Source organism: Alligator mississippiensis, chromosome 5 (assembly GCF_030867095.1).
Source record: "Alligator mississippiensis isolate rAllMis1 chromosome 5, rAllMis1, whole genome shotgun sequence".
In the NCBI taxonomy this organism is placed as follows: domain Eukaryota; kingdom Metazoa; phylum Chordata; order Crocodylia; family Alligatoridae; genus Alligator; species Alligator mississippiensis.
The window spans coordinates 199,583,194-199,610,109 of record NC_081828.1 but is presented as its reverse complement, the minus strand read 5'-3'; the positions used below and the strand labels follow the sequence as shown (position 1 = coordinate 199,610,109).

Below are 26,916 nucleotides of genomic sequence, written 5' to 3'. Positions count from 1 at the left end.
GAGACGAGCATCAGATTCAAGATGGGAAGAGTTCTTCATATGCCCGTGTTTTTATATCACTAAATCCTATTTCAAGTGAAAGACGGAGGGAAGGCTGCCTGGCACATGAAGAGATATAGCCTTGTATGTTCACAGCTTCAACCTGTACTGATTCGTCCTCTCTGCAATCCCATGAATTTTAGTGGAATTACAGAGAATTTGTGTTACTAGGCAGATGTTTATTACATTAAGATCACAGGCAAAAAGTGAAAAGGCTGTTTAGTTTACATGGAATAAGGTACAGATTTATGAAGCCCATTTCTCCCCCTACTTTACACCAGGTCTAAACTGGTGCAATTCCACAAGGTTTAGTGGAGCCCCACCTGTGCATCAGACAGGATAAGTTTGCTCACTATGTACAAAAAGAGGAACAGATCTAGGTCCATTTTTTACTCAGCTCTTAGGTTAAAGTCCCTCTAATGACAAGAAAGGACTGAGCTAAAAGCAAGTGAGAACTTGCAAATGAATAAAATAATAACAAACAGTTTCTATGATTTGCATTGGTGTTTCAACTGTGCTGTGAAAGAGAGAGGTCTGAAAGAGACTGAAGATAGAATCTAGTGTCCCATTAGAATTAGGATTGGAAAATTAGTATGAGAAAAATGAACACAAAAATGTCTCCGGTAGGAATATTGGGTGCCTGGAAGCACAAGGGGAGATAGATTGGAAGACTCTTTTGACTGCTTTATTGGTTCTTCTAGTCTCTGCACTGCGACTGTAAAAAAAATTCTTACTAAAGAGGACAAAAATGCTAAGAAAAGGCAAGGTCAATGGTTCAGTACTCAAGAAAACACATACACGGCATGCAATGTATTTACCCTGCCAAAACTGGAGTCTGCTATCAGGGTCTTGAGGCAAATATCCTGTGTCTGTGTTTCAAAAACTATCACCAAAAATACAAAAAAAAAAGTGCCTTCTATTAAAAATAGGAACAATTTCTTAAAATGAGAATTATCCCTATAACTAAATATGTGAAAGGTATGAGTGATATGCAGGGCATCTTTCCTCCTGTGATAAAATAAGAATGACCTCTGCAACTCTGTTTAGGTTCCACCTCCAGTGAATTATGAGCCATTCCTCACTTGTAAGATATATCTCATATCTCACTCAAACTCTCAGTGGACCACAAAACTCCCTTCCAGAAAAAATTATACTTCCTCAGTCTACTGAGGATTACCTATGTCAGGTGAAGTTATATTATTGTCTTTAGTGCTGCTAGGAATTATTTTCAGGATGTTTCAGCTCATTACCTCTAGTCCTCATCAGCTATTTTCCAACTGCACTAACCTTTGCGATACAGGTACAGTATATATCTACACTGTTGACTCCACTTTTGCTGTTACATCCTATACATGTAAATCGAGAACAGAGATATACGTTGTTGGATGGAAAACTACAAAATGGGCATGTCAACATGAGACATTTACTGCATAGATGACTAATTAACTGCACAGGAAAGGCCTCAGCATCTACATGTGCGACCCTATTAGGGCACATGAACCAGACTCTGCAGCAGGGTAGGACTTGTAACTACAGTTTACAGGAGTTTTGTTGTGTACAGCAGTGCATGTGTAGATGTTGATGGGATGGGGTTGGCTGGGGCACAAGGGTCAGTGTGGGGCTTCCTGCTGGCTAGCCCCACAATGAAGCATCCTTGTGCCCTAGCCAGTTGCTTCACAGCACATTGAGCCTGGTTGGAGCAGCCCTGGGCTGGCAGGCTGACCCCCAGGTGCCTTGCCAGCTGGGGCTGATGTGACCCAGCTCAATGTGCTGTGGTCTAGGTGCACATATAAACCATGTGCCTGGGAGCTTCCCAGGAGCAATAAACTGCAGAGCAATACGTTTTCCGGCTGCTTTACCATGGTAAGCAGTGTAGCCTCCATTTCTTGGGTTGGTGGACCCAGCAGTCACTTCAATCAGTAGCAAAACTTCCATCACTTCAATGATGTAAGATCAAACCCATTATGAGGAGAAATGTCTGTGTGGAGTTCACTAAAAATATAGTTTTTTCCAACAGACTTTTGTTTTAGTTCAAAATGAAAGCTTTTTAACAAGAGCAAGAGGAAAATGTGTCAAGAAAGAAAAAAAAACAGTAGCAAGGTAAAGTGACTTTTCTGTACTGCATCTAATAGGGACAAGAAGCAAAGAACTAGAGTTATTCAACTAAAATAGTTCAGATGGAGATAGGTAAACTTTTTGCTATGTGCATTTAAATATAGAGGCCTGAATGGGAGATTACCTGTTTATCAGCTGCATGATGGAATGAGAAACAGCTGCGATATGTTTCGGAGTGAATTTCCTATTATATTTACTATAAATTGAAGGGGCCAGAATGTTCTTATTTCCACATGCTCATGTATGAAGTAATGGTATGAACTTGTGTGGTGTCTGGGGATTCCCAGCAGTGTGAACAGCAGCAGATTTTGTTAAAGTCATGTAGGTATTTTCTAAAACAAAAATTGTCCAGTTAATAGTTTCATGATTAGGATAACTCAGGACAAATGCCATGCTAGCCTACAGATTTTTGAAGAAGTCAAGTATAGGTTAGAGTGCTAAGCATCAGTTTCAAAACTCAGATCAGCCACCTTCAGAACGTCTTCCTCCCTGTATATCACACAGATCATCTTAGAGGAAGTTTCGATGTTGTCTCTGTGCTTCAGAACCATCCTGTACAGCTTTCATTGGTATCCCTGTGAAACGCAAAGCTTTTTTAGACACAGAGGGTGCCTGCTTTTTCGCCAGAGACCCTTGATAACATTCACCCCTTAACCTCTCCTCCCCCCAAAGCAAATAAAGCATCTCCTTCCTCCCCTCATTACTCCATCCATTCCAAGGTGTCTTTGCTACATCTTGAGCTTTTTCACCAGAAACTACCTGTTTGCTTCTGTATTTATTGCTGGGAAGTCTGCGCTTCTGCACGTGAACCTTCGCCTTCCAGAAACTGATAAACGAGCAGCACTGATCTCCCAACCACCTCTTATTTTTTTTATGCCGCTAACCACCACATTACAAGTGCTTAATTTACTTAGATCAATTTCTGTCAAAGGCAGACGGCAAGCCTTTTTTGGCTTGTCTTTGAAATGTTTCCGTCTTTCCTGCTGATCAGTTAGGTCTCGTTGGCTTGTATCTTGTGACCTGTTGCTATTGCTGGCTTGCCAGATTGATCCCTCTCACTTGCACAGGCCAGTCCTGATAGACAGCAAGGAATCTTTGTTGGGATTTGTGCTTGTTTTTGGCTCATTTAAATAATGAGGATGGCTTACATGTCCTCTCTCCAGGGCACCTAGACATTTTTACTTTTGCTTGTTTTGTTGATTTTTGATACGTAAAAGATACAAGCTGGACTTTGTATTTGTTTTTTGGGTCTACGTTCTCTGTAAATTCATAGAAGTCTCCAAAGGAAGCTCCAGGCAAACATGTATGTTTGTCTGCATTTACAATTTTCCTTGGCTCCAGTCTATTCATAGAAAGAAAGATTTCAAAATATCTACATCAAAGACTAGTAAATCTGAAAGTCATGTTATTGAGCCCTTTTTTTTTATGAATACAGAAGTTACAGAGGCAAATTTATGCACTGTAACTTGTCAGTATTTTGGGGGAATGCTATTCATTTATTCCCTGTCACTGTTCTACAGAACACGGTGACAGCTGCATCCACATCCCTCTCATATTTTAATTTCCTTCAAAGCCGAGATGTAAAACATATAGCTGAAGGTTTTACCCTGGAAAAGCAGAGGGCACTTCCTATCATAACACTTATTATGATTATGACAAAAAAATAACCCATATTCCAAAAATATAAAAAAGTCTCCTTTCTGCTTGGTGTTTCTATGGCAACCTAGGGGATTTTAGCTTTTGGCTTTCAAAACTTCTATACGTTTACCATTTGACTATGTTAATTTAGAAAAAAACATTTTCTAAGATCCCTAATCATCCTCCAACATGAGTACACAAGGGCAAAAATGCTACCTTCATAGAAAAAGGTAGCATGGAGACCTTGAATGCTTGCCCTGGGCAAAATGTTGTGGTCCTTATGCTGGCAAACCTCCCGCTCAAATCAGTGTTGGATCTGGACCCCAGATCACAATTATGTAGGGACAGTGAGGTGTTAATAATGTCCAGGGGGAATGTGCTACAGTGGATTTTGGGAAAAGTCGGCAAAAATCTCTGCACGGCAGAACTGAATTAGTATGTCCCAGGCAGACCTTGACAATAAGCTTTATACCTGAAACACGTCATCATCAAAGACTGCAGATAAACAGTGTTCAGAGGTTAAGGCAGACCACTAAAGAAAAGGGGGGAGTTTCTGTAGGATACTGTAGCTATTAGGTTATTGCTAGAAACTGTAGCAACAGTTCCTTACACTAAAAAGACAAAATTAGTTGCCCTTATATGAGTAGGGTAAGGATTTTGGTTAGTGTCAGATATGGACATATGCTGAACAAGCATGAAGTAGCAGCAAAATATAGCTGTGTGCTGCAAACTCTGCATGGAGATAATATAAACTTTGGGCTGCGCTCCAAGTCCCAATACATGATACATGTTATTACTTGTATGTGTCACCATCTTTTTCTTGGGCGTTAGCTGTTCTAGGTAAACATCTGGCTGGTGACCTGCTTGCCTCTGTGGACTGTGTCAAGCACAGTTCACTTTCATACTATTACCACCCTCACTGTAACAGTCTTATTTTGAAGTTGTTATAGGCATCCTCCTGTATCCTCCTTCACCTTATTTGGCAAGTTTGCAAGGGTGACATGCATAATAATTGCCAATGGTTTGGGATATCTCTAATTCTGAATTGTACTGATTCTCCAAGTGCCACTACATGTATTTTTTGCCTGATAAAGAAAATTTGGGGCTACCTGATGCGTTTCCATTCTTGTTTGAACTACTGATATGCAGCTATGCAATTTGACTCTCATTTTATTTTGTTATGTATCACAGTGATTCATCTCTCCCTGTTGTTGCTGCCATGAAAACAAGCCATTAAGGACCCTGATTTTATTTCTGTTGTACTATCAGTCATCATTCCCTTGACCCACTTGCTATGCTTCTTTAGCCATCCTGCATTCGTTGATAAATACACACCTGATTTACAAAGTACTTTGGGGCAGCATAGCTGGGTTTAACTATAACTACCCAATCTGTATACATCTCCTCTCTCCTCACGTTTCTCTGAATGACCAGAACCATCAGACCTCAGTGGTTTAATTGTGGTGCTATTATGAACTATTGTTCCACGTTATTAGTGTATATGTATCATTAGGCAAAGAGAAAGAGAGATTCTGAGTGTGTATATGTGTGTGTGTGAGAGAGAGAGAGAGAGAGAGAGAGTGAGGAAGAAGAGTAAGGGCAGATGGGAATAATGAGTTCATCTTTTAACATCCCTGTAAGGATTATTCCTTAAGAGTACAGTTAGTGCAAAGTTGATTCAGATAAAAACTAATTATCAAACATGATGTGAAGTCAATGTTGCAGGCCCTAGTCTTCCCACAAGACCTTGGAGACGCACATTATTCATTGTATTTAACCTAATAAAGCAATGACCCACATAGGAAAGAAAAAGCTGATTATAATTATTTTGATGAGTAACAGTGCATAGTTCATAAGAAAGTCTCTAAAAAAAGCAGCTACACAATGAGAAGCCACGAGCAGAAAATCATAGTATTTCTAAGGCTATTCCTCTGAAGAAACTGGAGCTTGTTCACATTTGTTCACATAATGTAAGCACATTGTTTTGAGCAATTCACAACTTCTATCCTTATTCCTCAAAATAGTTCATACAGGTGACTTGTGTGAAGAGTGTCAGCAAAAGGTATGACACAGAACTCCATGAATTCAGGTTAGTGAATTTATACCAGGTTTGTTTTTAGTATTTATACTGTGAGTACTTGGTCCAAGAGTTAGAGCTGCCAGTAACATATTAGATGCTGCTTTTAAGGGAAAAAGCCATATTTTACAAATGATGGAACTGGATTCTGTTTCCGTTCCATCAAGTCCAGTTATTGGCTAGGGGCTGCTTATGAGGTAGGAATGCCCAATAGTAGCTGCTTTCTTACCCAAACCCTTATCCTAAATGAAAAGGCAGCTGGGAGGTGCCATCACTTTTTACTGTATGGAAAAACCTTTCAACAGGAACAACAACAGGAGAAAATAAGGGAGGGAGAAGAAGCTGGAGAGGAAATACTGTTACATATATACCTTAAACCCCTGTTTCTTCAATAGAGTTTTTCTGTCTCAGAAGCTGATTTGTATTATATGATATTGAAGGCAGCATAAGAGTAACTGAAGAGCACGACTTAATAAGATACATATATAATTCATCTGATTTTCAGGAGTGATAACTGAAACCTTGTTATATGTGAACACTAACAACTAATATATGTGATATCCCTTACCTTTTTAAATAGTTTTTGAAAACTTTTATTTTAACAAATGCTCACATAATTCATTTTACATATGAGAAACCAAATACAATTATTACTGTATTAACTCAAATATAAGACAAGGTCCCCCCACCCCCCCCATCAGCATGGGGGAAAAAGGCTTCTCGTTTTATATTTGCATACAAGGAAATGTCATTCAATACACTGCCCATTATTGAACTGCTGCCAAAAGCAGCATGCATTCAGTAATGGAAACCAACTATGAGGTTGATTAAATGCAGCCAGCATGGAGCATGACCATAAAACACATGGCCCACATTGGGCAGATATACTGATGGGAACCTTTTTTTGTGAATGTGTGTTGCCCTGAAAAATACTGGCGTGTGTTCCCTCTGCAGGGAACTGGCACTTGGCCTGGAGATACTGTGTTACCAGGCTGGGACCAGGAGGGCCAGAGCCAGGCCTGACACCCTCCCCTTGGTGCCAAAAATGCTTGATTGTAGCCAAACATTTGAATGCTGATAAGAACCTACCACAAGTACAGCCCACCCAAATAACATTTATGGTATTGCCTGTTGTGCACAGTACATCTCAGCACCAACTCCTTTTCAAGTTATGGTGAACCGCTCGACTAAATATATTTCAACTTCCTCCTCACTCCCTCAGCTAAGATGTGCCTTTCTTTCTTTCCCATTTCCCATTCTTTCCCATTTCCAGTGATTACTGTTTCTTTACCAGCTTTAAAGGACTAGCAAACACCACCAAATAGGGCCACCTAGAATCCCTCTGTCACCCTCTCTGTTAGCCTGTCACATATAATTAGTGTGGCTCTGTCCTCCATGAAGCAGAGCAGGACCAGGTTGCCCTCTACCTCATCTGCATGCATACTTTTGGAGGATCCCAGAACTCATGACAAGAACACCTGGTTCCAGTCAGGAGTGGGGGGCTAATTAGCACATGGCTCCTATGTGGGTGTATCTGGAGTACACACACATACAGAGCAGTGCTGAGCTGTGGGGTCGCCATGGTTTGAAACGCTGTTGACTCTGCTGCGGTCCAGCCCAATGGACAATATGGTGCATCATTAACCTTTTGGCTTTGGACTAATATCATACATAGTTTGAGCTGCATATAAGTAGGTACAAACATGCTACTTAAAAGTATGGTTATGGAGTACTGATGCTAAAACTTGCAGCAGTTTCAGCAAAGGTAAAATGCATCAATTCTGCATGAACTAGGTCTATTACTATAGACCTGTTTATTTCAAAGTCAGTGTTTTTAAACTTCCCCCTCACTTCCATGGGCTCAAGGAAAGCAGGGTCTGGCAGTAAGAGGCAGGGGAAGGGCTGCAGGGAGAAAAGGTGGGGAGGCAGAGGGCAAGGGGGGCCATCTGATTCCCCAGATTTATTTTCCATGCTGTAGCAGTGGAAGGAGGACAAATTCAAAGCAAACTTCCAGTAATTGGATTGTATACCTGAAAAATTATAACAATTGTTTTTAAATGCTTCATATATAGAATCTAATTATTGAAGGTTGTTTTATATTCAAAGTTGTCTAACATTTAAGTTAATATGGCATCTAATTCTGTTTCTGTTGGTGTTGGATGCCCACTTCTAGTTTCTGCATATAAAAGCAAGCAGCTAATAAATGTTCAATGATTTGCTTTCCATTCAGGACTTTTGTTTGGGTGCAACAATGTTTCTTCATCAAGCACGCATGATGGGACTGATGTTCAGAGTGTTGAGCACCCTCAGCTCCAAAATAAGTTGAGTTTGTGGGTGCACAAAACCCCCATAGAAAGTATATTTTATGTGCTTTGTAGAGATACACACGGTCTGTTTTTCTACAAATAAGGATCACACATAAGTGTGTGTGTGTGATTATGGTCTTAACACATGGCTCTAAAGCCTTTTGTTTTTCTTTCTTAATATTTATATATAAAATTAGGACTAAAAATGTGTGTGTGTCTGTGTATAGGACTATATATGTGTGTGTGCACATCTCTGTGTGGTCCTAAGTATCTTCTTTTTCACACTGTAATGTTGCCTAAGCAGTTTGGTTGAGGCCAAAGGTTTGATGCAGAAATTGTTCTTGTCCAAAATGACTATACAATGACAGCCTAACTAAACTAACATAAACGAACATATTCCAAAACAATGAAGGCTCCCCCACAAGCAGTGACAATAGAACAAGCTGCTATTACTATCTCATATGACAATGTCTTCCTAATAAGAAAGTCACTGGACTGTTCAGGTAAAGGGACGATGTGAGTCACTGAATATTTCAGGGTGCTTTGTAATTTTGCTTTATCGTTCAATCTCATTACTTAGCAACGGGATGCATCACATACAATTGGCAGAAGCACCACAAGAGGGAGTCAGCCATCGTAAAACAACTCGGTACAAGCCTGATTTTGGATCTGAATGGAAAAATCTGTTTGAATAATTAGGGCATTGTAGATGTGGATATCAGTGACAGACGGATACAGAATGCAACTCTGAAATCTCTTTAGCAGTCATCTAAACTCAAAAAGGGTTTGTGTGGAACCAAGCAGAGATAGGATCACCGTGGGCACTTTTCTTACTGCCCCATTGAGTGAAGCAGAATGATCATAACATGTGTAAATTAGATAATAATAAATCATTGTAAACCATGTGAGGACACAAGTCCAAGGGAAAGATGGAGCTCGAATGAAGTCCAGCTTGCTGGGAGCTGTCTGAAATGTCTCCAGCTCACTTAGCCAAAAAACAACACAGGAGAAACAACACTTACAGCTGTAAGTGGCAGCTTTTAAAGAAAGTTTTATAAGGCAATGGTACTAGACAGGGATTCAAGCTTTCATGTAATAACTAGCTCAGATCATTGCCAAAGATCTCATCATTCCAGACAAACTCTCTCACTGTTATACTATACGTATAATAGTTCTCCACAAATCACATGATCCTCATCATTAGCTCTCTGGTTAGGAGAGCTTGGTTCAGACTAGTAAATAGCGAAAGTTAGCAAAGTCCACACTGTGACTCACTATCCTTACTTAATAAGCAATATACACTCTGAGAATAAGAAATCAAATGCTGTCTGCTGAGAGAGATGGATGGAATAATAATTTAAAAATTACAAGAACAGCCAGCCACCAGCATTGACTCTGCTTGGTCCGAGTCATTTAATGATAATTCCACGTGCACTTTCAACACAAAGAGCTTTTCAGTTTAATTACCAAATGAAAAGTGAAAATCTATCATCTTACCTGTGTATTTTGGAAAGCTATAGCACATTTCTGATAGTCTGAAAGGTTGCTATACTGTAGAAAAATGGCTTTAGTCTTTGTACGTTTCCCCCTGGGAGATAATAGAATTATTTATAAGGCCTGGGAATGCAGCAGGGCCATTAATTAACATTAATAATAATAATTATTATTTTTCAAGTCACTAACCACTTGGAAGTAGTACTTAGATATCTGCTAAGCTGTTCTGTTTTCTTGCAATCCCAACTCATCTCTTGCTGTTTGGTCATCTGTGGTGCTGCATCTCCCACCAAGGTCCTGATGCTGCAGACCTTTCCTGTAGAGGCCCTGCATGGCAGTTCTCTCCTGAAGGCGAGCAGGAAAGTTTACAGCTAGTCCCCTGTCAGTTACCTTACCAACTCTTCCCTCTCATGTAGCCAAAGACACAAGAAGGATGCAGAGAGCAGCAGAGGGCATAACAGTGGCACAGAGCACCATGGGAAGAGTACTGAGGAGCTGCGAACAGAAGGATAGGCAGTGGGCGCTTCTACATGAGACATTTACTGTGCAGTTGATTAATTAGCTGCGCAGTAAACATTTCATTGACTACATATGTACCCCTATTAGGCTGGAGTCAACTAATTTACTCTACAGCAGTGTACAAGTACTATCCTGCTGTGGAGTAAAAAACTCCACAGCAGCGCACAAGCAGATGCTGCCCAGCTGGTGGGGGCATGAGAGTGCTTCAGTGCAGGTGCTGCCTGCCAGCTAGCACCCTTGTGCCCCAGCCAGCCCCTCTGCAGCACATGGAGCCAGGGGGAGCTGCCTCGGGCTGGCAAGCCGACCCCTGGGGTCCCCTGCCTGCTGGGGTTGCTCTGCCTTGGCTCCACTTGCCGCACATGAGTAAACTGCAGTTTATTGCTCTGCAGTTAATTGCTCCTGGGTGCACATTCAAATGGCATGCCCAGGAGCAATAAACTGTGGAGCAATGAGCTTCACAGTTTATTCATGTGCCATAACTGCATGTGTAGATGTGCTCAGTAGGTAGTAAAAATACACCCAATGGGAGGAAAAGGGGGTGACAGCTCCCAAGGGAGTAACTCAAGAAGCGGTTAGCAATGATATAATTGAATCAACAGATTAACCATGGGGAAGGGAGAATGGGAGTGCAAAAGACCCACAGGAAGGAAGAAAGAGGAGCAGGAGAGCAGTGGAGCACTGAGAGACATGTAACACTCATATGCACTCAGACTCCCCATCAATTTAGTTTTTCTAAAGAAAACATATTTTCTTCAGCTAAAGAGTCCTGATTCTTCTACACGAAAGGGCACCCACTATTGTGACGCTATTTCTTGTGCTCCCTTATCTGTCTGTTTACATCCATCGGCTCCCTCTCAATTTATGCTTATATTATATGCTCTCCAGTGCAGCAGCCATCCTTTTGGTCTGAGTACAGGTCCAAGCACAGCAGGGTCTCAGTTCACAGTTAGGGTTCCTAGAAGTTGAAGTAACATCAATTTTAATAACAATAATTATATCTCATCCACTAGTTCTGTGGACGGGATCTTGGCTCCATTTCAATTTTTTGACATTAAGAAACTATAATCCTATAAATGTTGCAACTGTGCATGGCCATGGTTATAAAAAGAAACTTCCTCTCTAGATGGTAGGTGCTAATGGGAGGCAGAAATAGAAGCTCTAAAATCAAGCACCATTTATATTACACAAGCATATCTCTCCTTCTCCCTCCCCTCTTAGCTTTTCAGTGTCAGGAGCACCACAAGTCCCTATCAGCTGCCTTTGTTTGCATAGTATGGGGGTGGAGAAGGTTAAAAAAAAATCTGTCTGGTCACTTGACTAGACAAAACTGTTCGCATAAGGCACGCTGGAACAGCTTCTCAGAACTCAGCGCCAGCTACATGCTGTCTCACTTTGCACCAGAGTCAAATCTATCACTGACAACCTGAGCCCTGGCTTAATTGCAACACTGGTGCGAGGGCATGATTGCAAGAACGCTGGCAAGCAAGTCTGGTTAGAGAAATAAGGGAGGGGAAGCAGGAACAATTGATACAATATGAAAATGAAGTCTGTTTTCCAGCTTATGGAGAAACATGTCTTTGTGGGGAACCGGTTCAGAGGGAATGAGCTATTGTCTCCGTCCCCTCCCTCTCTCCCCTCCCATATACACCTCTCTCTTCCACACACAGTGATTATTGTCTACATGGCACTGTGTGCTAAAATGTTACTTAGGTTGATTAATAGGAATCTCTGACCTGCACTGCATAAAGCATCAGTGCAAAGGGGATTCTCAGATTGCTTTGGACTGCAAATGAGGCTTTAGGCAAATCTGGGAATAAACTAGGTTCAAACTGTTTAGCCTCATTCACAGGAAAAAGCCCTTCTTTGCAGCTACACATGACTATGGACAATCAGATCACGTTATCTTTAAAGAAGCAAACAAGCAGCCCTGGTTTTGAGTCTACTTTGAACAAACCAGCTAGAGCAGTGTTAAGCAATTTCAAAGCAGGGTAAATGCGAATTTCATACCTATTCATTTTTAATTTATATCCATTTGAAATCCAAGTACCGCTCTATTACTAATTTGTTGCGGCAATATTAATTAATGGTTCTGCTTTACAGCAGTAAGAACGCTGTTTATACTGAGTGAGATAGATTAGTAGGAGTATAAGATTAGAAAAACAATCTGTAAACTGGTCAAATGCAGTTGGAGGTCACCTTGATGTTTCTGAAATGAGCACGCTGCATTGTGACACCACTGAAGGAGACCTCAGTGTATAAGCAGGGAGTATACTGTGTTACCACCAATGTCAGTTCTCCATCAGTATTTTGCATGATGAACCCCTACTTGGGCTGTATTGGAATACGAGTAATTATAAAAAGCCCTGGAAAGTTCATAGTCCATGTTGTGACACATCACTTCCCAAGCCGCATGTGTTGAGATCAGATTTAGCAACTGAGAAGAGAAATGGATTATTTCCATGAATTATTTCCACTTTTCCCCTTTGTTGTCTTACTACTCATTCAATGCGTAAGTCATTACTACTCTTCAATGAGTCTTTCCTGGTCACTTGGACTCTGTAGTTGTGTCTACACGTGGAATTAATGTGCTTGGATTTTCTGTGCAAAAATTCAGGTGCAGGCAAGCATCTGAACATGTGTCTGTTGGGAGCAAATTTGTTTCCAATGGGAGCAGTTCAGTCTAAGGCTGTATAACAGCCAGAACCAGAGGTATTAATAAGCAATAAACATGTGCTTCTTGGAGGCATTTGGTATTTTGCTTAAACAGGTAATATTAGTTAATATAAGCTTGTATGTTTGTAAACTGCAAATATAACTTGTCTGTCATAAGTTTAACCAAAATGATAAATTAACTGTTTGTGGAACTGACTGGGCCCCATAGGCAAAGCTGTAGCTGCAAGATTAAGAGACCTAACGGTTTTTGCTCAGGGTTCAGCCTTAGTGATAAAAACTAGATCCAACTGCCTGGCACACCCAACACATTCCAGGAAAGCACATCCCAAGAAAGCATATTCAAATGAAACCTAAAAGGGGTTGGAATTTAGGTGAAGCAATATCAATTTCAAACCTAAAGGTGCTGCATCATAATTTGCTTATTGGATAAAACCAAGTCTGGGTAGTAACCTTTTATGATATTTTTTTAACACCTTTCAATCCCATAGGGCAACAGCTATAGGGCAACATTGTGAGTGGCTCTGAGGCCAACAGATTAACATAAAACTAGGTATAAAAAGCATGTGCACCAGGTGATCTATCTATCTGTTGTTATTATCTGTTGTTATTATTTACTATTAGCTCTTTAATACTGCATTATTTGCTTATCGCATATATCTTTCTGTTAACTGTTGTGTGTGTGTAAGCTGTAATAAATTTGCTTTTATTTCACTCCCAACTTTGCCTCCTTGATCCAAAACTGAATCAAACAGCCCAGCTGGTCTGTGATAAAATTGTTACACTCACAGTATCCAGCTGGCCTGTGACAGGGCTGTTCCTGTCCTGCCCTACTCCCTTGCAGCAGCCAGGGGGAGCTCCAGGATCCCCCAGGTGCCAGCCCTAGGTGGGCAGAGGGCACCAGGGTCAGGCCTGGTCTCTAGGGGTGGGGGTACTGTCTAGACTCTAGGGCAGCTCCCTCCCAGACATGTGGAGATCAGGCAGGCCCCGGCTGCCCTGGAGCTGGGACAGCTCTCCCACACCTCATGGAGGGCAGGGCTTAGCCAGGCAGCAGTTGTGGCCCCTACTGCCTGGGCTAACTGGGAGCAAATTGTTCCTGATCAGGGTCTATCTGTGCACTTCAGTACATTAATTAATTCCCTGTTTTTCTAGTGCCTGTATGTACTAGTAAACAGCACATTAGACTAATTTAATGTGCAGTAATTGATGTGCACATGTAGACAATGATGCTTTACTGCACATTAGATTAGTAAAATGTCTTGTGTAGATGCACCCTGTGAATAACACGTCCCATAGCGACTCATATAATTAATTCCTCTTATTTCCATGCTGCTAAGTGGAGTGATCACTGTTAGCACTGGACTAAGTTAACAACCAACATTTAAGCCACCACTGAGGGTTTGTTTAATCATTTCAACTGTATTGCTTTGAAATGTTTGCAATTATCATGGCTTGAGATTCTATTTACATCCTGAGAAGGTAAAAAATATTCAGACAACCTATCTACAATGTGGAGTAAGTACAAAGAAGAAATTGAAAGGGAAGCTATTTTGTTTTAGGATAGTGCAAAATGCTTCAGAGCACTAACTCTATTTCATAGGGAATTTTCAGTATCTCTAGGTAACGGGTAGGATTGAGCACTAGGTAATGGGTAGAAAGTCCAGTTAGACCATGGCCACTCCAGAGGATTTAATCTATCTTGATTTCTTTATTCTTGCATTTATATGCTGTGCTGAAAAGGGCTGATCAAGAACATTAGGATTTGACATCAATGCCCTACAACTCTGGTGGCGTTGATGTGCACCTCTTCGTATCATCCTGAGTGAGGATGGCATTTGTGTAGTAGAGATTAGAAGACATCTTGGAGAACAGTACTGCAAGGCAGTGCTTCTCAAACTATCTGATGTGGCGGACCTGCAATTTTTTTTCCAGTGGGCCAGGGACCAGTGTCCGGTTCAGCCGATGGCAGCAACTACGTGTAACAGTGCTACACAAATGCGCGACCGCCTGTTTCTTACTCTTTCCTCACCTCACACGACATGACATCACCTGGAGTGTTGGCATGTATGAACTGTGGCGCTATGACATATCAATGTTATGCTTCTGAAAATATATTTCTTTCTTTCCTGGCAACTCGCTGCGGACTGGCGACCGGTGGCTCGCGGACCGGCACTGGTCCGTGGACCACCACTTTGAGAAGCATTGCTGTAAGGGATCATTTTTACATTGTACAACAAAGATCCTTTGCCTGTTTGTTCAGGATAGCTCTTGGATGGCAGCTGCCCATGACAGGATGCGTGGGAGTAGTTTTTATTAATGAGGTGCCAAATTCAAAAGTATCTCAGATTCATTTCCCCTGGGCTCCGACCAGCTCAGATTGTCAGAACCTTAACCATTGTCAGAAGGTTCCAAACCCCTTAGAGTGGCAGCATTAAAAGTGCAGATTCCCATGAGATTGTTGGCACTTCCTGCAAATCATTTCCTTCTTCGATGAGAATAGGACTGCAAAGGCAGGCAAATTCATATTGTGAGGTGAATGTATTTTTGAAGGTCTCAAAAAAGCATGAGATATTGGTGGTTGTCGGGATTAACTCTTATTATATCTAGGCTGGTTTGCCCATACCTAGTATCAATGACAGTTATTTTACATCCTTATAAAAATAAATAAATAAATAGGCCATAAAAAAAGCTCTTGGTTGCATTGGGGTTTCAGGGTTCTCTCTCCTTGCTCCTCAGCAGCAAACTTTGAGGTGGACCAAGTTGATCTTATTAAAGGATATGGGCCCAAGATGCTTGAAGACAGAGTTGAGCAACAGGCATGGCAAGCAGAAAGAACGTACTTATCTAAACAGCTCATGAGACAGCTGCTTTTGAATACAGCCTAATGTGAATGGCATTCTTACTACCAGCAGCCAATGCAGTTGCCATCACTTCAGTTAACACAATAGCCAGCTGGGCAGAGAAGAGCAGGAAACAAAGGAAGTAAATTGAAGAAATAATTCATAATTCCTTTTGACAGTTGAAGGGACCTGTGGATTTAAAGCCTGATCCAAAGCCCAAATGAAGTCAATGTAAAGACACATGTTGAATTCAGTGGGATATGCATCAGCCCTTCAGTGCTTGGGTTTGTGTTGCTGCTATACCCATAGACAACACGTAGGGGGAGCATGTGCCCCCACCCTGAGATTGGCCGCCGTTGAAGCCACCTCCAGCTTCTCTGGGCAGTTTCTGCCCACTCCCGCCCCCCTTTGCTGCTGACACAGCTGGCAGTGGCTGCGGGTAGTCCCCACTCACTCCCTCCCCCCCCCGACACTACTAGCTGCAGGCGGTCCCTGCTTGCCACTCACCGCTGCTGACACCCATGCCGGCGGCTGTGGACGGTCCCCACTTGCCACCATGGTGCTCCCCCAGTCTCGGGAAGCACCAGTCATTCATGGCTATATCTATTGGTAGGCATGGTTAGTGGGAACAAAGAAAAAATATTTTAATGGAAGTACTGAGTGCTGTCATAAAAATCTATTGGTTGGGCAACCCATAATCGCCCAACAGAAAAGACTGACAGAAAGAGGTCACCAACACCTTTCAATTGTTATTTTAACTTCCAGAAGGCCAGGAACAATATGACATGTGAGGAGGGTGTTTGTTGAAAGATAAAAAGCCCACCAGAGAGTGATATACACTGAAGAATATGTATGTTGCTTATGGGCATGCAATATGTGCAGTCCTGCTGGGATATGATGATGGTGCCAATGGTCAAGGAATAGTACATGGCAATTACTTTCCCAGAAAACGATACTGGCTAGTGTAGAATAAGACAAATCAAATTCTTCCTATTCGTAGGGCTGTTAGGCCATGGTAGAGACCTATTGACTGTTTAGCTAAGTTCATTGTGGCTGCTGAAGTAGCTTATACTCATTAGCACAAAAGTGCCATGGATTATACTTCATCCTTTCCTGGCATGTATTTCATAAAGGTAACAGTATTGAATAAATATGGGTCAGACCCTGGATTTCTGTCTTAGAAAAGTAAATATTAATATATATTTTATCAAAGGTAATTAATTCAGGAAGCTGTATGGAAGAGTTGTTTTGCATATGAAAAATTGTAAGTTTCAGTAACTTAAAATAGGAACAGAGTTAGGTCATCACACTTATCATACCTGTAACATCACACCTGCTCTGAGGAATCCCTGCACAACAACCTAAACGGTGAGACTACTGTGGTCACAAAGACATTGTGGATGTCACTTTCTAATACTTTAATACTTTTAATAATTTAATATTTACAGATCTGAGGAAGGTACTTGGTATCTAAAAGCTAGTCTATATACCTTTCAACTATACAGCTGATTTTATAAAAGATTTCATCTGCACAAATTCTTGTCTCATATAGTTCCTGGATTACCACAGCTGTAACTTTGCGCCAACACTAATACTTCCACTTTTTTATATATTTTTCTTAATAATTTATGCACGCTTCAGGAGTTCAGTGAGGATTAAAGAAAAGATATTTGCTGAACACTCTGGAAAGTATTTGAAGCACCAGGTAGGTGTAACCATTAATATTAACAAGATTATTATTATTTTTAAAGCTCAAATAAAGTTACAACTCCTCACATTCAAAAGGAGTGCAGTGTGCTGATACAAATTAAGAGGAGATATTGGCAAAGTGGTATGTGGATTATAAGATGTCCTCTTCCTTGAGAATCAAGCAGCCCTCCCTTCCCTTCCAGAGTGCTCAGCTGAGGGGGGCGTGGCCAGGCCCCAACAGGACCTCTGATTAGGGAGGTCTGGCTGCATCATCCCAGGCTTTTCCCTGCTGGCTGCTCAAGGGGTGGGAATGTTGCCAGACCCCAGCCCCTGGCTAGCACTCTGAGGCAAGGGGAGGGTGTGTGTGCAGTGCATGCATCTGCTAATGATACACAGCTTTTCAATCTCCCTTTCCCTGCTTCTTCATACTGCCAGCAGTGAACTGGCAGGCAAGCAGGCCAGCAGGGGGCTGATAACAGTGATTATCACCTGATCAGCAAAACAATAGGCTCTCTTCATTAGTTCAAACTCTTCTTAAACAGCTTTCTGGCTGACCTGTTGATTAGCTCCAAATAGCCTTAAGCGGTCACTGTTCTGTTTGCCTGTCTCAGTGAAATTGGAGAGAGAGACACACACACAGACATACAGAGACACTAGCTAACGAAACATACCACATGCTAGGGTCCGTGAGGCTGGGGTCTGTGCTGTGGGTGATGGAAGAGATGGAGGGAAGGGGGGGGGGGGGTTCCTGCTTAAACAGTGAGCAGCGAGACGGGGGGGAAAGCCAGGCAGAACCTGCTGTGTCTTCAGTCTCTGCCGGAGCTGCAGCCAGGGAGTAGAGGGGAGAGGCCAGCCCTGTTGTGGAACAGAGAGCCCCACCCAGCTCAGAGAGCATGTTGGGATGCTGGAGGCATCTGGTTTATCTTAAACCAGTAAGGGGTCTGGGACAGACATTTTATATTCTGGTTTGACCCAAATTAGTTAAATCTGATACTATATTCAACCAGGTTTATCCCAAACCATTTTCAGCCATTTTCAAACTGGTTTATGTGCACTGAACATCTGTTCTGTTAAAGATTTAAACCAGTTTCTGATCACTTAAACCGGTTTATGTGTAATGTCTGTCCCTAGCCAGGGAAAATGGAATTATACCACTTGCCCAGGACTCCATTGCAAACCAGAACTTCATTGCAAACCAGAATTCATTCCTTCAAATGAGGAAAAAACCTCAGGTTCCTTGACTCTCAGTCTTCTATAATATCTTCTAGGCTACAGCACTTCCATTGGAGACTTCCTTGCATACACTAATCATATAGTATTAATGAAGGCAAGTAACAGAATCTAGTACGTCTAGATTCTAGCAAGCATATTGGCACAAATTCAATCTCAATTGGGCTTCCCAGTGTTTAAAAATCATTGTTTCCTTTGAATCCAGAAAGATCATACAAGTCTGAGAAGTTAGTGCCTTGCTGGCCTGTGGCATATAATACACTGTAAGACACTGATCCAGAGGGTATACATCTCTGATATATATTTTGTGTATATGTAAGTGAGTGTATGCACTCACACCAAAACAGTTCATAGCCTTAACATTGCTCACTCTCTTAGACATTTGTAAAACATACCGGAGGGAAAAATCACCAGTAGAAACGTGTGGAAATCAGGCTTTGAGAAAAGGAAAAACCTCTGTGGAATGGTACTCTCCTCAGCAAAACGTAACTTTATAGGAAAAGAACCAAGAAGATACCCCCTTATGGTTTCATTCTTGTGAGAAAGTTTCATCATTACCCACATTACCTGCCTCCATTATGTGTGTCATTGTTATAATTATTTCTAGACAACTGAAATGCTGACACGCCTTCTATTTTCTTTACACTCGTCCATAATTCTTATGGATAATCCTGCACATTGCTTCTAATGATTTTAAGGTAAGTACATACAAAGACCTTTGTGTGGGCCTAGGGTTTTTTCTGTGAAGGAAGGGCTTTGCTGAAATATTGTACTTACTATAATTTGAGGAGAGTGGCCTGATCATTCACCAATTACAGCTAGAACAATAACAATCACATTAATCTTAAGAATTCCTTCATCTCAGTGGCAGCTACCTGAGAGCTCTCACCTGTGGCAAATGGTTACATTTACTCCTGCTGGGAATGTGACTGGGCAGCCGAATGTTAAAGAGGGCCTGGAGTGCAGCCTGCGCTGCTTGGCCCTTTGCCAGCTTCTTGCTACGTCCTGAGCCTTCAAATGTTCTCCCATCCACTCTCACTGCCATCACAAAACTCTTGATATGCTGCTTCTCCACAGTCTCCGAAAGGCAGACGTACCTCAGTCCCGATCGCAGCTCATTTAGCAACACCACTGGGTTCTTTTCGCTCTCAGCTTTGGATGCCATCTTGTGCTTGTTTTGCTTAGCGTGGCCCATTAAGTCCAACGTGTGGCAGAGTAACCTCCCGTGTCGATAAGCAGTGGAAAGCAATTCATTATTAACGGGGTTATAGACCGAGAAGTCCTCGCTGTGTGTAGGTGGTTCAAACTCCTTGAACAGAGTATCTGGAAAGTCTGCCTGGTCAGATGTAAAGTCTGTGGATGGGTTAATGCAGTTCCCCATGGCAAAGTGAGCTTGACATGCATTTGGGAACTGAACGAAAGACTTCAGAGCTAGTTCTGCAGCCCGCATTTTGGCTTTCTTTTTTGTGGGTCCTGTGCCTTCAAATGTAAGTCCATTTACTTCTACAGCAACAGCAAAGACTGGAGCATGCACGGGGCCTGTCTGGGAAACCATTTTATATTGCAACCCTGGTTTAAGTTCATGTAGCTGGACCAGGGCATTCTTTGGTGTCACTGACCATGAGACTTTCTTCCAGATGAGTTGTAGTTTGCAGAAATGGCCATTGTTGCCTTCCTCCAAGGGTCTTTTCCTCTTACTGCTTGATGTACCCACTCTTGATCTCTCACTGGAGGCTATGGGATGATCCTCCAGGTTGCCAACATTTCGGTTTTCTTTCACTTCTGCACTGCTGGTACCTGTTGATAAACAAACAGAACAACCCATATTATTTCTGTTGTCATTAAGATATCTCTTGTTAATCCAAGGGTTCATAGAAAAGCAAGAAAAAAAAAGAGAGATTCACAGATATTTCATGAATAAAAGTGTTATGTTCCCTCAGCTGTTATTCATGGAGTCAGGTTATTAGTTCTTCTCAACTACTTGGATGACTTCTGGTTTATTTGTTATATTACTGTTGAATCCCCAGTATGTCACAAATGATTATTTGTCAAAAAAATCCCCTATACAACATGTTTGAAATGTTCCAGTCATCTAAATAGAAAACATAAATGCTGCATCACACTCCCAATGGATAATTAATAGTAAAAACGAATAGTTTGCAAGGATCCCTGAGGCCAAATCCATGTAGGCAAATGTTTATGAACAGAAAATGCATTATTTGAAATCAAAAGTGATTCACAAATGACTCACGAACAGAAAAATAGGGAATTCATTGAATAATTTATTTTCAATGAATAAATTGACCGGCTGTAGTCACAACAGAGGCCCTTGTATTACTAACATCATAAACCCAGTCTAAGAGATGATCAAACAAGCTTTTCAAGCAGTTAAGCTTTAATCTCTTCTAGTCTATACCGTGGGGCTCAGATCCCTGTTTAATGGGTGAGGCTCTTCTATCAAGTGCAAGTGCAGGTACTTTTAGTTACCGCTACAACAATAAGTATTAATGAAAATTAGTAAAGAAGTCTAAAATAGGCTATGAGAAGCCAGTGCCATATAAATGCGGTACCTACTGATGTGAAGGCTGAACTGTGTTAAAGGAAAGCAATGGGAAAAGGTAACTAGAATCAGGAACTGTTGGGGAAGGGTGGGAGATATGGGGAGTGATGCTCTCTCATGGTCTTGCTCATAGTTACACTCAGACGCATAACTAGCAACTTCTGTGCCCTGGACAAAACTTTTTCCAGGGCAGGGAACGTGGAGCCCCGGACTAAACCTGTTGCGGAAGAAGTACAAGGGGGGTGCCTGCATCTGGTTGCTGCTGCTATAGCTGTAGAGTGGGGCTGCTGCTGCTGCACCACCACAGACTCCCTTGGGAGCTCCCATTTTGACACTGCCTCTAAATGGGTGCCTGGGGATTGGGTCCTGCTCATCCACACCCACACTAAGTTATACTCTTGGTTAGCAGGGGTGGACAATTATTTGTGCTTGGAAGCCACAGTGGAAGTTTCGATGAGTTGTCACAGATAGGGTCAGCACCCCTATGCAACAGCTCACCAAAACTCCCTATGTGGGATGGGGCTGCAGGCAGGTGTGGAGTGGTGTTTGGGAGCAGGACGGGTGGGTGAGACCAGGGGATTGCGGTGGGGGCATCACAGAGTGGTGACAGCACAGGGCCAGGGCCTTCACTGCCTCTGTGACATGATCCACTGCCTGTGTGCCTCTGTGACGAGAGGTGACTGCTCATTGCGCTGGATGGGTGGAGTGGGTGGAAGGCAGCTGGGACCTGGAGCCCTGTGAGCTCGGGCAGGAGCCACCTGGCTGAAGCTTCCTCCCTGCCCAGAATGGCGTGGCATGGACAGGAGCAGGAGGATGAGCTGCTGCTGGAGGTGAGGGGAGCTGAGCAGCACCTGGGTGACTGCAGCCGCATTGGGAGCAGCCCTGCCCGAAGCTGTGCATGCTGGCTAGGACTGGGGTCAGTGGGAGCAGGCAGGAGCACGGCGCTGGCTGCCCTGGGCAGGGCTCAGCTGCATGTGAAGAGCCATGGGGGCAGCCATGGGCTGAATCCAATGAACTGGTGAGTGCCCCGAGGGCCACATCTAATCAGTTGATGGGCTGGATCTGGCCCGTGGGTTGAATTTTGCCCACCCCTGGTTTATATACATGAAACAGCATTGAATTCAGGGCTGTACAGCACACATGTAACTGAGAGTGGAAATTCATCTAACTTCTGCTCCATGCCTAGGTAATTGAGATCATCAACAAAAACCAAAACCAAAACCAAAAAACATCAGGTTGCTTTCTCACTCCACAACTCAAGGTATTGCTGATATTTCTAATAAGCAATTTTATTTTTATCTTTATCTTTTATCCATTCATACGTTAAAATTCACTGGGCCAGAGTCTTTGCTCCAGTTATGCTCTTCCTAGTATAGGACCAAATCTGGGGCTAAAGTGCAATCCTAAAGCTCATCTCAGCAATCCTAAAGCTGTGCAGTAGCCAGTCCAATGTCCAACACAACGTCCTGTATCTGTAGATGTATTTGCCTATATTCCAGTTTAAGTAGTTCATTGGACATGGGCCACATCTCCTTGTACGGAGTGCCAGATATCTGCAAAGGGGCTGGGTACTTTTGCAGTCCTGGATTACTCCCTGCCTCCTCCCCCAGGTTCCCGATACCTCAAAGGCCTCCCATATTCTCTAACTGGTAAGGTCATATGATTATGCAGGTGCTAACTGCTTGCTTCTGCATTCATGTGGCTTTATACCACCCTCATCACGAGAACACACCTTATAGGCACATATAATCTAACTTTAGTTATGTAACACATTCAGATTCCCAGTGTGCTGAATTATTTGCTTCGTATTCCAAGGAGAAAGGGGTCAATTACATATGTTGCACTATTATTAAATATCCAGTAACTCTCTTATCTCAAAGTAGGATCCTAATCCTGAAGTCTGCTCCATGATGCCTTATAAAGCACCATTTAAGGCAATGAGCCTTTGTGTGGTTGTGAGAGGTCCATACACACACAACAGTACTGCAGTATTGAGGCCTTAGGCCCTTGTTTGAAGTACTTCACACAAGATAAATTTCAAGACCCTAAGTCTTGCTAAAGTTACATGCTTAACTTGGCAAGTATAGTTAAATGCCTTGCTGAGTAGCAATGGACTGCTACATCAGCCCTAGTGATTAGCTTGTTTTTATTTTCTAAAACCCAAAAAGGAAAAAAAAACTTAGAAAAAGAGAACTTTTGCCATATAACGTTCAGCCATATACAACGTGATAGCAGCAAGAGCAGCCTCACTGGAAATGAGCCATTTAAAAGGTCAAGTCAAATAAGACATCACTCAGGCCTCTTTTTTAAGGATTCACAGACCCTCCCATGGAACCTCTGAAGTGCGGGGAGAGGAGGAGAGAGAAGGGAAAAATGCAGCCCTAACTCTGCTTTATTTAATTAGTGGTTGTTTTTCCATTTGGATGGCCCACCTTCCTACAACTGAAATTTTCTCTGAAGATGGCTGCTTTTTTAAAGCTGTGAAATGTTTTGCCTCAGACACCCTTTTCCGAAGAAGTAGGGTTGGTTCTTTATTTCACACCTCTTCTCTCTCCTTACCTAATAGGTTTTTACAGACCCAATTATCGTACATAATGATATTGAGTCAGAAGGCATGAAAAGAAAGATAACTCTTGTTTCACACTATCTTCAGGTTTGAAAAGAATTTGTATTGATTATGCACCACTGAATAGGAAAACTCAGGGGGTTATTTGTATTTATAATTCATATTGTCTTTTTCCATCTGTTTTTTGTTTCATAATCTCAGCTCCATGGATTTGTGAACAGAGAAAGTGTGTCCTTAGTCCTTCACCTTCATGAATGCAATGATTAACTGAAAATGTAAGCACCAGAAAATAAACGTTCCCTGCTTGCCCTGGAAGTTTTGCCTATGGCACTGTCTACTCTGGCTATTTTTTGCACTGGTGTAGTTAAGCCAATGCAGAGGAGGCAGTATGAGACAGGTGTAAATTATGGGACAGGTGTAAATTATACTAACTGGGCAAGTCTACATATGAATATTAATGCAACACAATAAACTCCGTTACAGTTTGCACCAGAGTTTACTGCTCCTTGGTGCAGCGTTTACACCTGTGTCCGGGGCCACGGCATGTTGAGCTGGGGCAGAGCAGCTCCTGGGGCAGAGCAAGTTGAACTGGCGGGGGCCCCAGGGGTCAACCTGGCTCAACGTGCTGCAGAGGGACTACTGGGGCATGAGGGTGCTACAGTGCAGGGCTAGCTAGCAGGCAGCCCATCAGTGTAGCACCCTCATGGCCCAACCAGCCCCGGCAAGTGTCTACATGGGCGTTGTGACAGAGTAAATAACTCCACTGTAGGATAGTACTTGTGTCGAGCAGTACTATCCTACGGTTAATTAGTTTACTCTGGCCTAATAGCACCGCACATGTAGATGCTGACGCTTTACTGCAGAGCTAATTAGTCAGATCCGCAGTAAATGTCTCATGTAGATGCATCCACAGAGGCTCTGTTTAGTACAGATATTGCCTGTTTACCTCAGAGGTTAGCACTGATGTTACACTGACACAAAACAGTCCAGACTATCTTGGTCTAGAGAAATTTTACATCACACATAAGGCCTGATCCTGACACCTAGGAAATAGCTGAATTCCCCATTGTTCTCAATAAGAGGAGAATCTGCCATACATGTCATATGAATTAGTGGCAGACTAAATTCAATCAGACTGTTTTTTTATAGCCTACAAAACAGCAAAGCTGCTAAGAAAGACTGTGTGTCTGATGGACTTGCACGGCATCCAACAATAGTTGGATAAAACTAAATTACTTTATACTTTCAGATATCTTTGAAATAGGAGATCTTTGAAATGTGGTTTTTATGAGATCTCTGTGTAGCAGACATAAGATTACATCTCTAATAGTGGCACATGTACTTCTATTGTGAAAATCAGACAAAGCAGGCAAATGACACCAAACTACATTAGATAAATAGTGTAAGCAGCCATAATAGAACTATCACAAGCAATTTTAGAAATGAAGAGCACTAAAAGGAAAGGGGTAAGTCGGAGGTCGTACATGGGGAAAAATGCAAAACTGTGGATCATTTTCATCCTTGTTATCTCTCATAATGCCTTTGCTCTTGAGTCTCCAAAACACATTATCTGCATTTGAAAAAAAAATTATCATCAAATATAGTGCTCCTGAGTTGAAAGGTCTGGATAATAATCAAACTGTAGTATTTTTTTTTAAATTGGAGAACCAAAAAATAGTACAGCTTTTTGGCAATAATTTCTATTGTGTTCTGTAAGACAGAAAAAAAAATCTAATTTTGCATTGTGAGATCCCTCTGATAACTTTACTGATTATTCCTTTTCTCAAGCAAGCAAAGGCCTTTATCCCTTATTTTCAGTACAATAATTGAATAGTAAACCAGAGAGCAGTTAGCAAACATATTTATTTACACGCTCCCCCCCACATCCCATCTATCTATCTCCCTGTTCATGTCTTTCTCCTTTTTGATCATTATGCACAGTAGAGTTAACCTGGAGAGTCTGCATCATCAAGAGCTTTTCAGAACTATAATGCATCACTAATAATGACACTGCCTATGTCTCTGGGTCATAAGGGCTCTGAAGAACTAGCCATCCGATACTCCACGCTACATTTGAAGAGATAATATTGTTCCTGTTGAAGGTTATTCTGCTGCCAAGCAGTCTAAACTTTCTGGGGGATAAAGTGGGTGGTATCTTCATTTTACCAAACATTGTTAAAAACAAATCGCAACAAATAAATAGGGCTGAAAATGGTCTTCACAACATATGTATTCTATCAAATTCCTGATGATAAAGGAATAAGGCATAAGCATATGAGAGGGCTACAAGGCAATATTGTCTTTAGAAATATTTAGGGAATATAAGATTGTTACCAATGCATTTTAACAGCGAAGATTGGCTTTCCTTTTAATTTTCTGCTACCTGAATTTTAATATCTGGCCTCTGCTTGACCTCCTCATGCAGACTGTTACATGCTGTCCATCTGCACTGTAATGACCACAGAGGTTAAAAGAATTCACTTCCATCATTTCTGATGTACTTGGAAAAGAGAAATTTCACGCCAAAAGCAATAGGCATGCCCTAGGAAAGTGGGAGGGGGGGGGAGTGTCAAACTCAGGGGACCTGTATCCAGAGTCAGATACAATACTAACAGTCATGTAGAACAACCTTCTCAGTCAGTTAGTCAACATTTTCATAAACCTATAATAAGGAACTGAGATTTTTCCCCCCCTTGGGGCTCCATTTTTCCCCCCACTAAGGTGTTAAAAAATACTAATAAGTATAGCCGCCTCCCACATTGAAATGTCAATATAAAAAATGACCTGATTATGCTTAAGAGAAAACAGTGATACTCTCCTTATAGATAATGAAATCCTTCTGGTTAACTGGCAAGGCTTAGATAGTTTAAAGACATATTGCTTTAACTCATGCAAAAGATTATTATTATTATTGGAATAATACACTACAGAATAGCTGCATCTACAGGTAAAAAAATTCTTAAAATGTTTATTATTTTCTCTATTCAACTGAACCTGCTTTTTCCTTAACTGAAAGCTGCTAATTTGTGAAAGGGATTGGGAAAGGGGACTATTGTTACCTTTGCCATTGCCAAAGGATAAACTATAGCTTAGTCCTACAGTGTCTGCAGTAAGTACAAAATGCATGCATTGCTAGCGTAGTTCCAATTCCAATTATGGAATTTATTTATATT

At 41.8% G+C, this 26,916-nt stretch overlaps 1 protein-coding gene across 2 annotated transcripts in view; it reads right to left on the bottom strand.

Annotated features, from left to right (window-relative positions):
- The window catches only part of ADARB2 (adenosine deaminase RNA specific B2 (inactive)), a 612,280-nt gene that overhangs the window by 153,335 nt on the left and 432,029 nt on the right, over positions 1-26,916 (bottom strand). For both annotated transcript variants that reach the window (XM_059729167.1, XM_019498622.2), the window contains one exon: positions 19,507-20,414. In XM_059729167.1, coding sequence (XP_059585150.1) covers positions 19,507-20,414 — 908 coding nt within the window. The remainder of the gene's footprint in view (positions 1-19,506; positions 20,415-26,916) is intronic.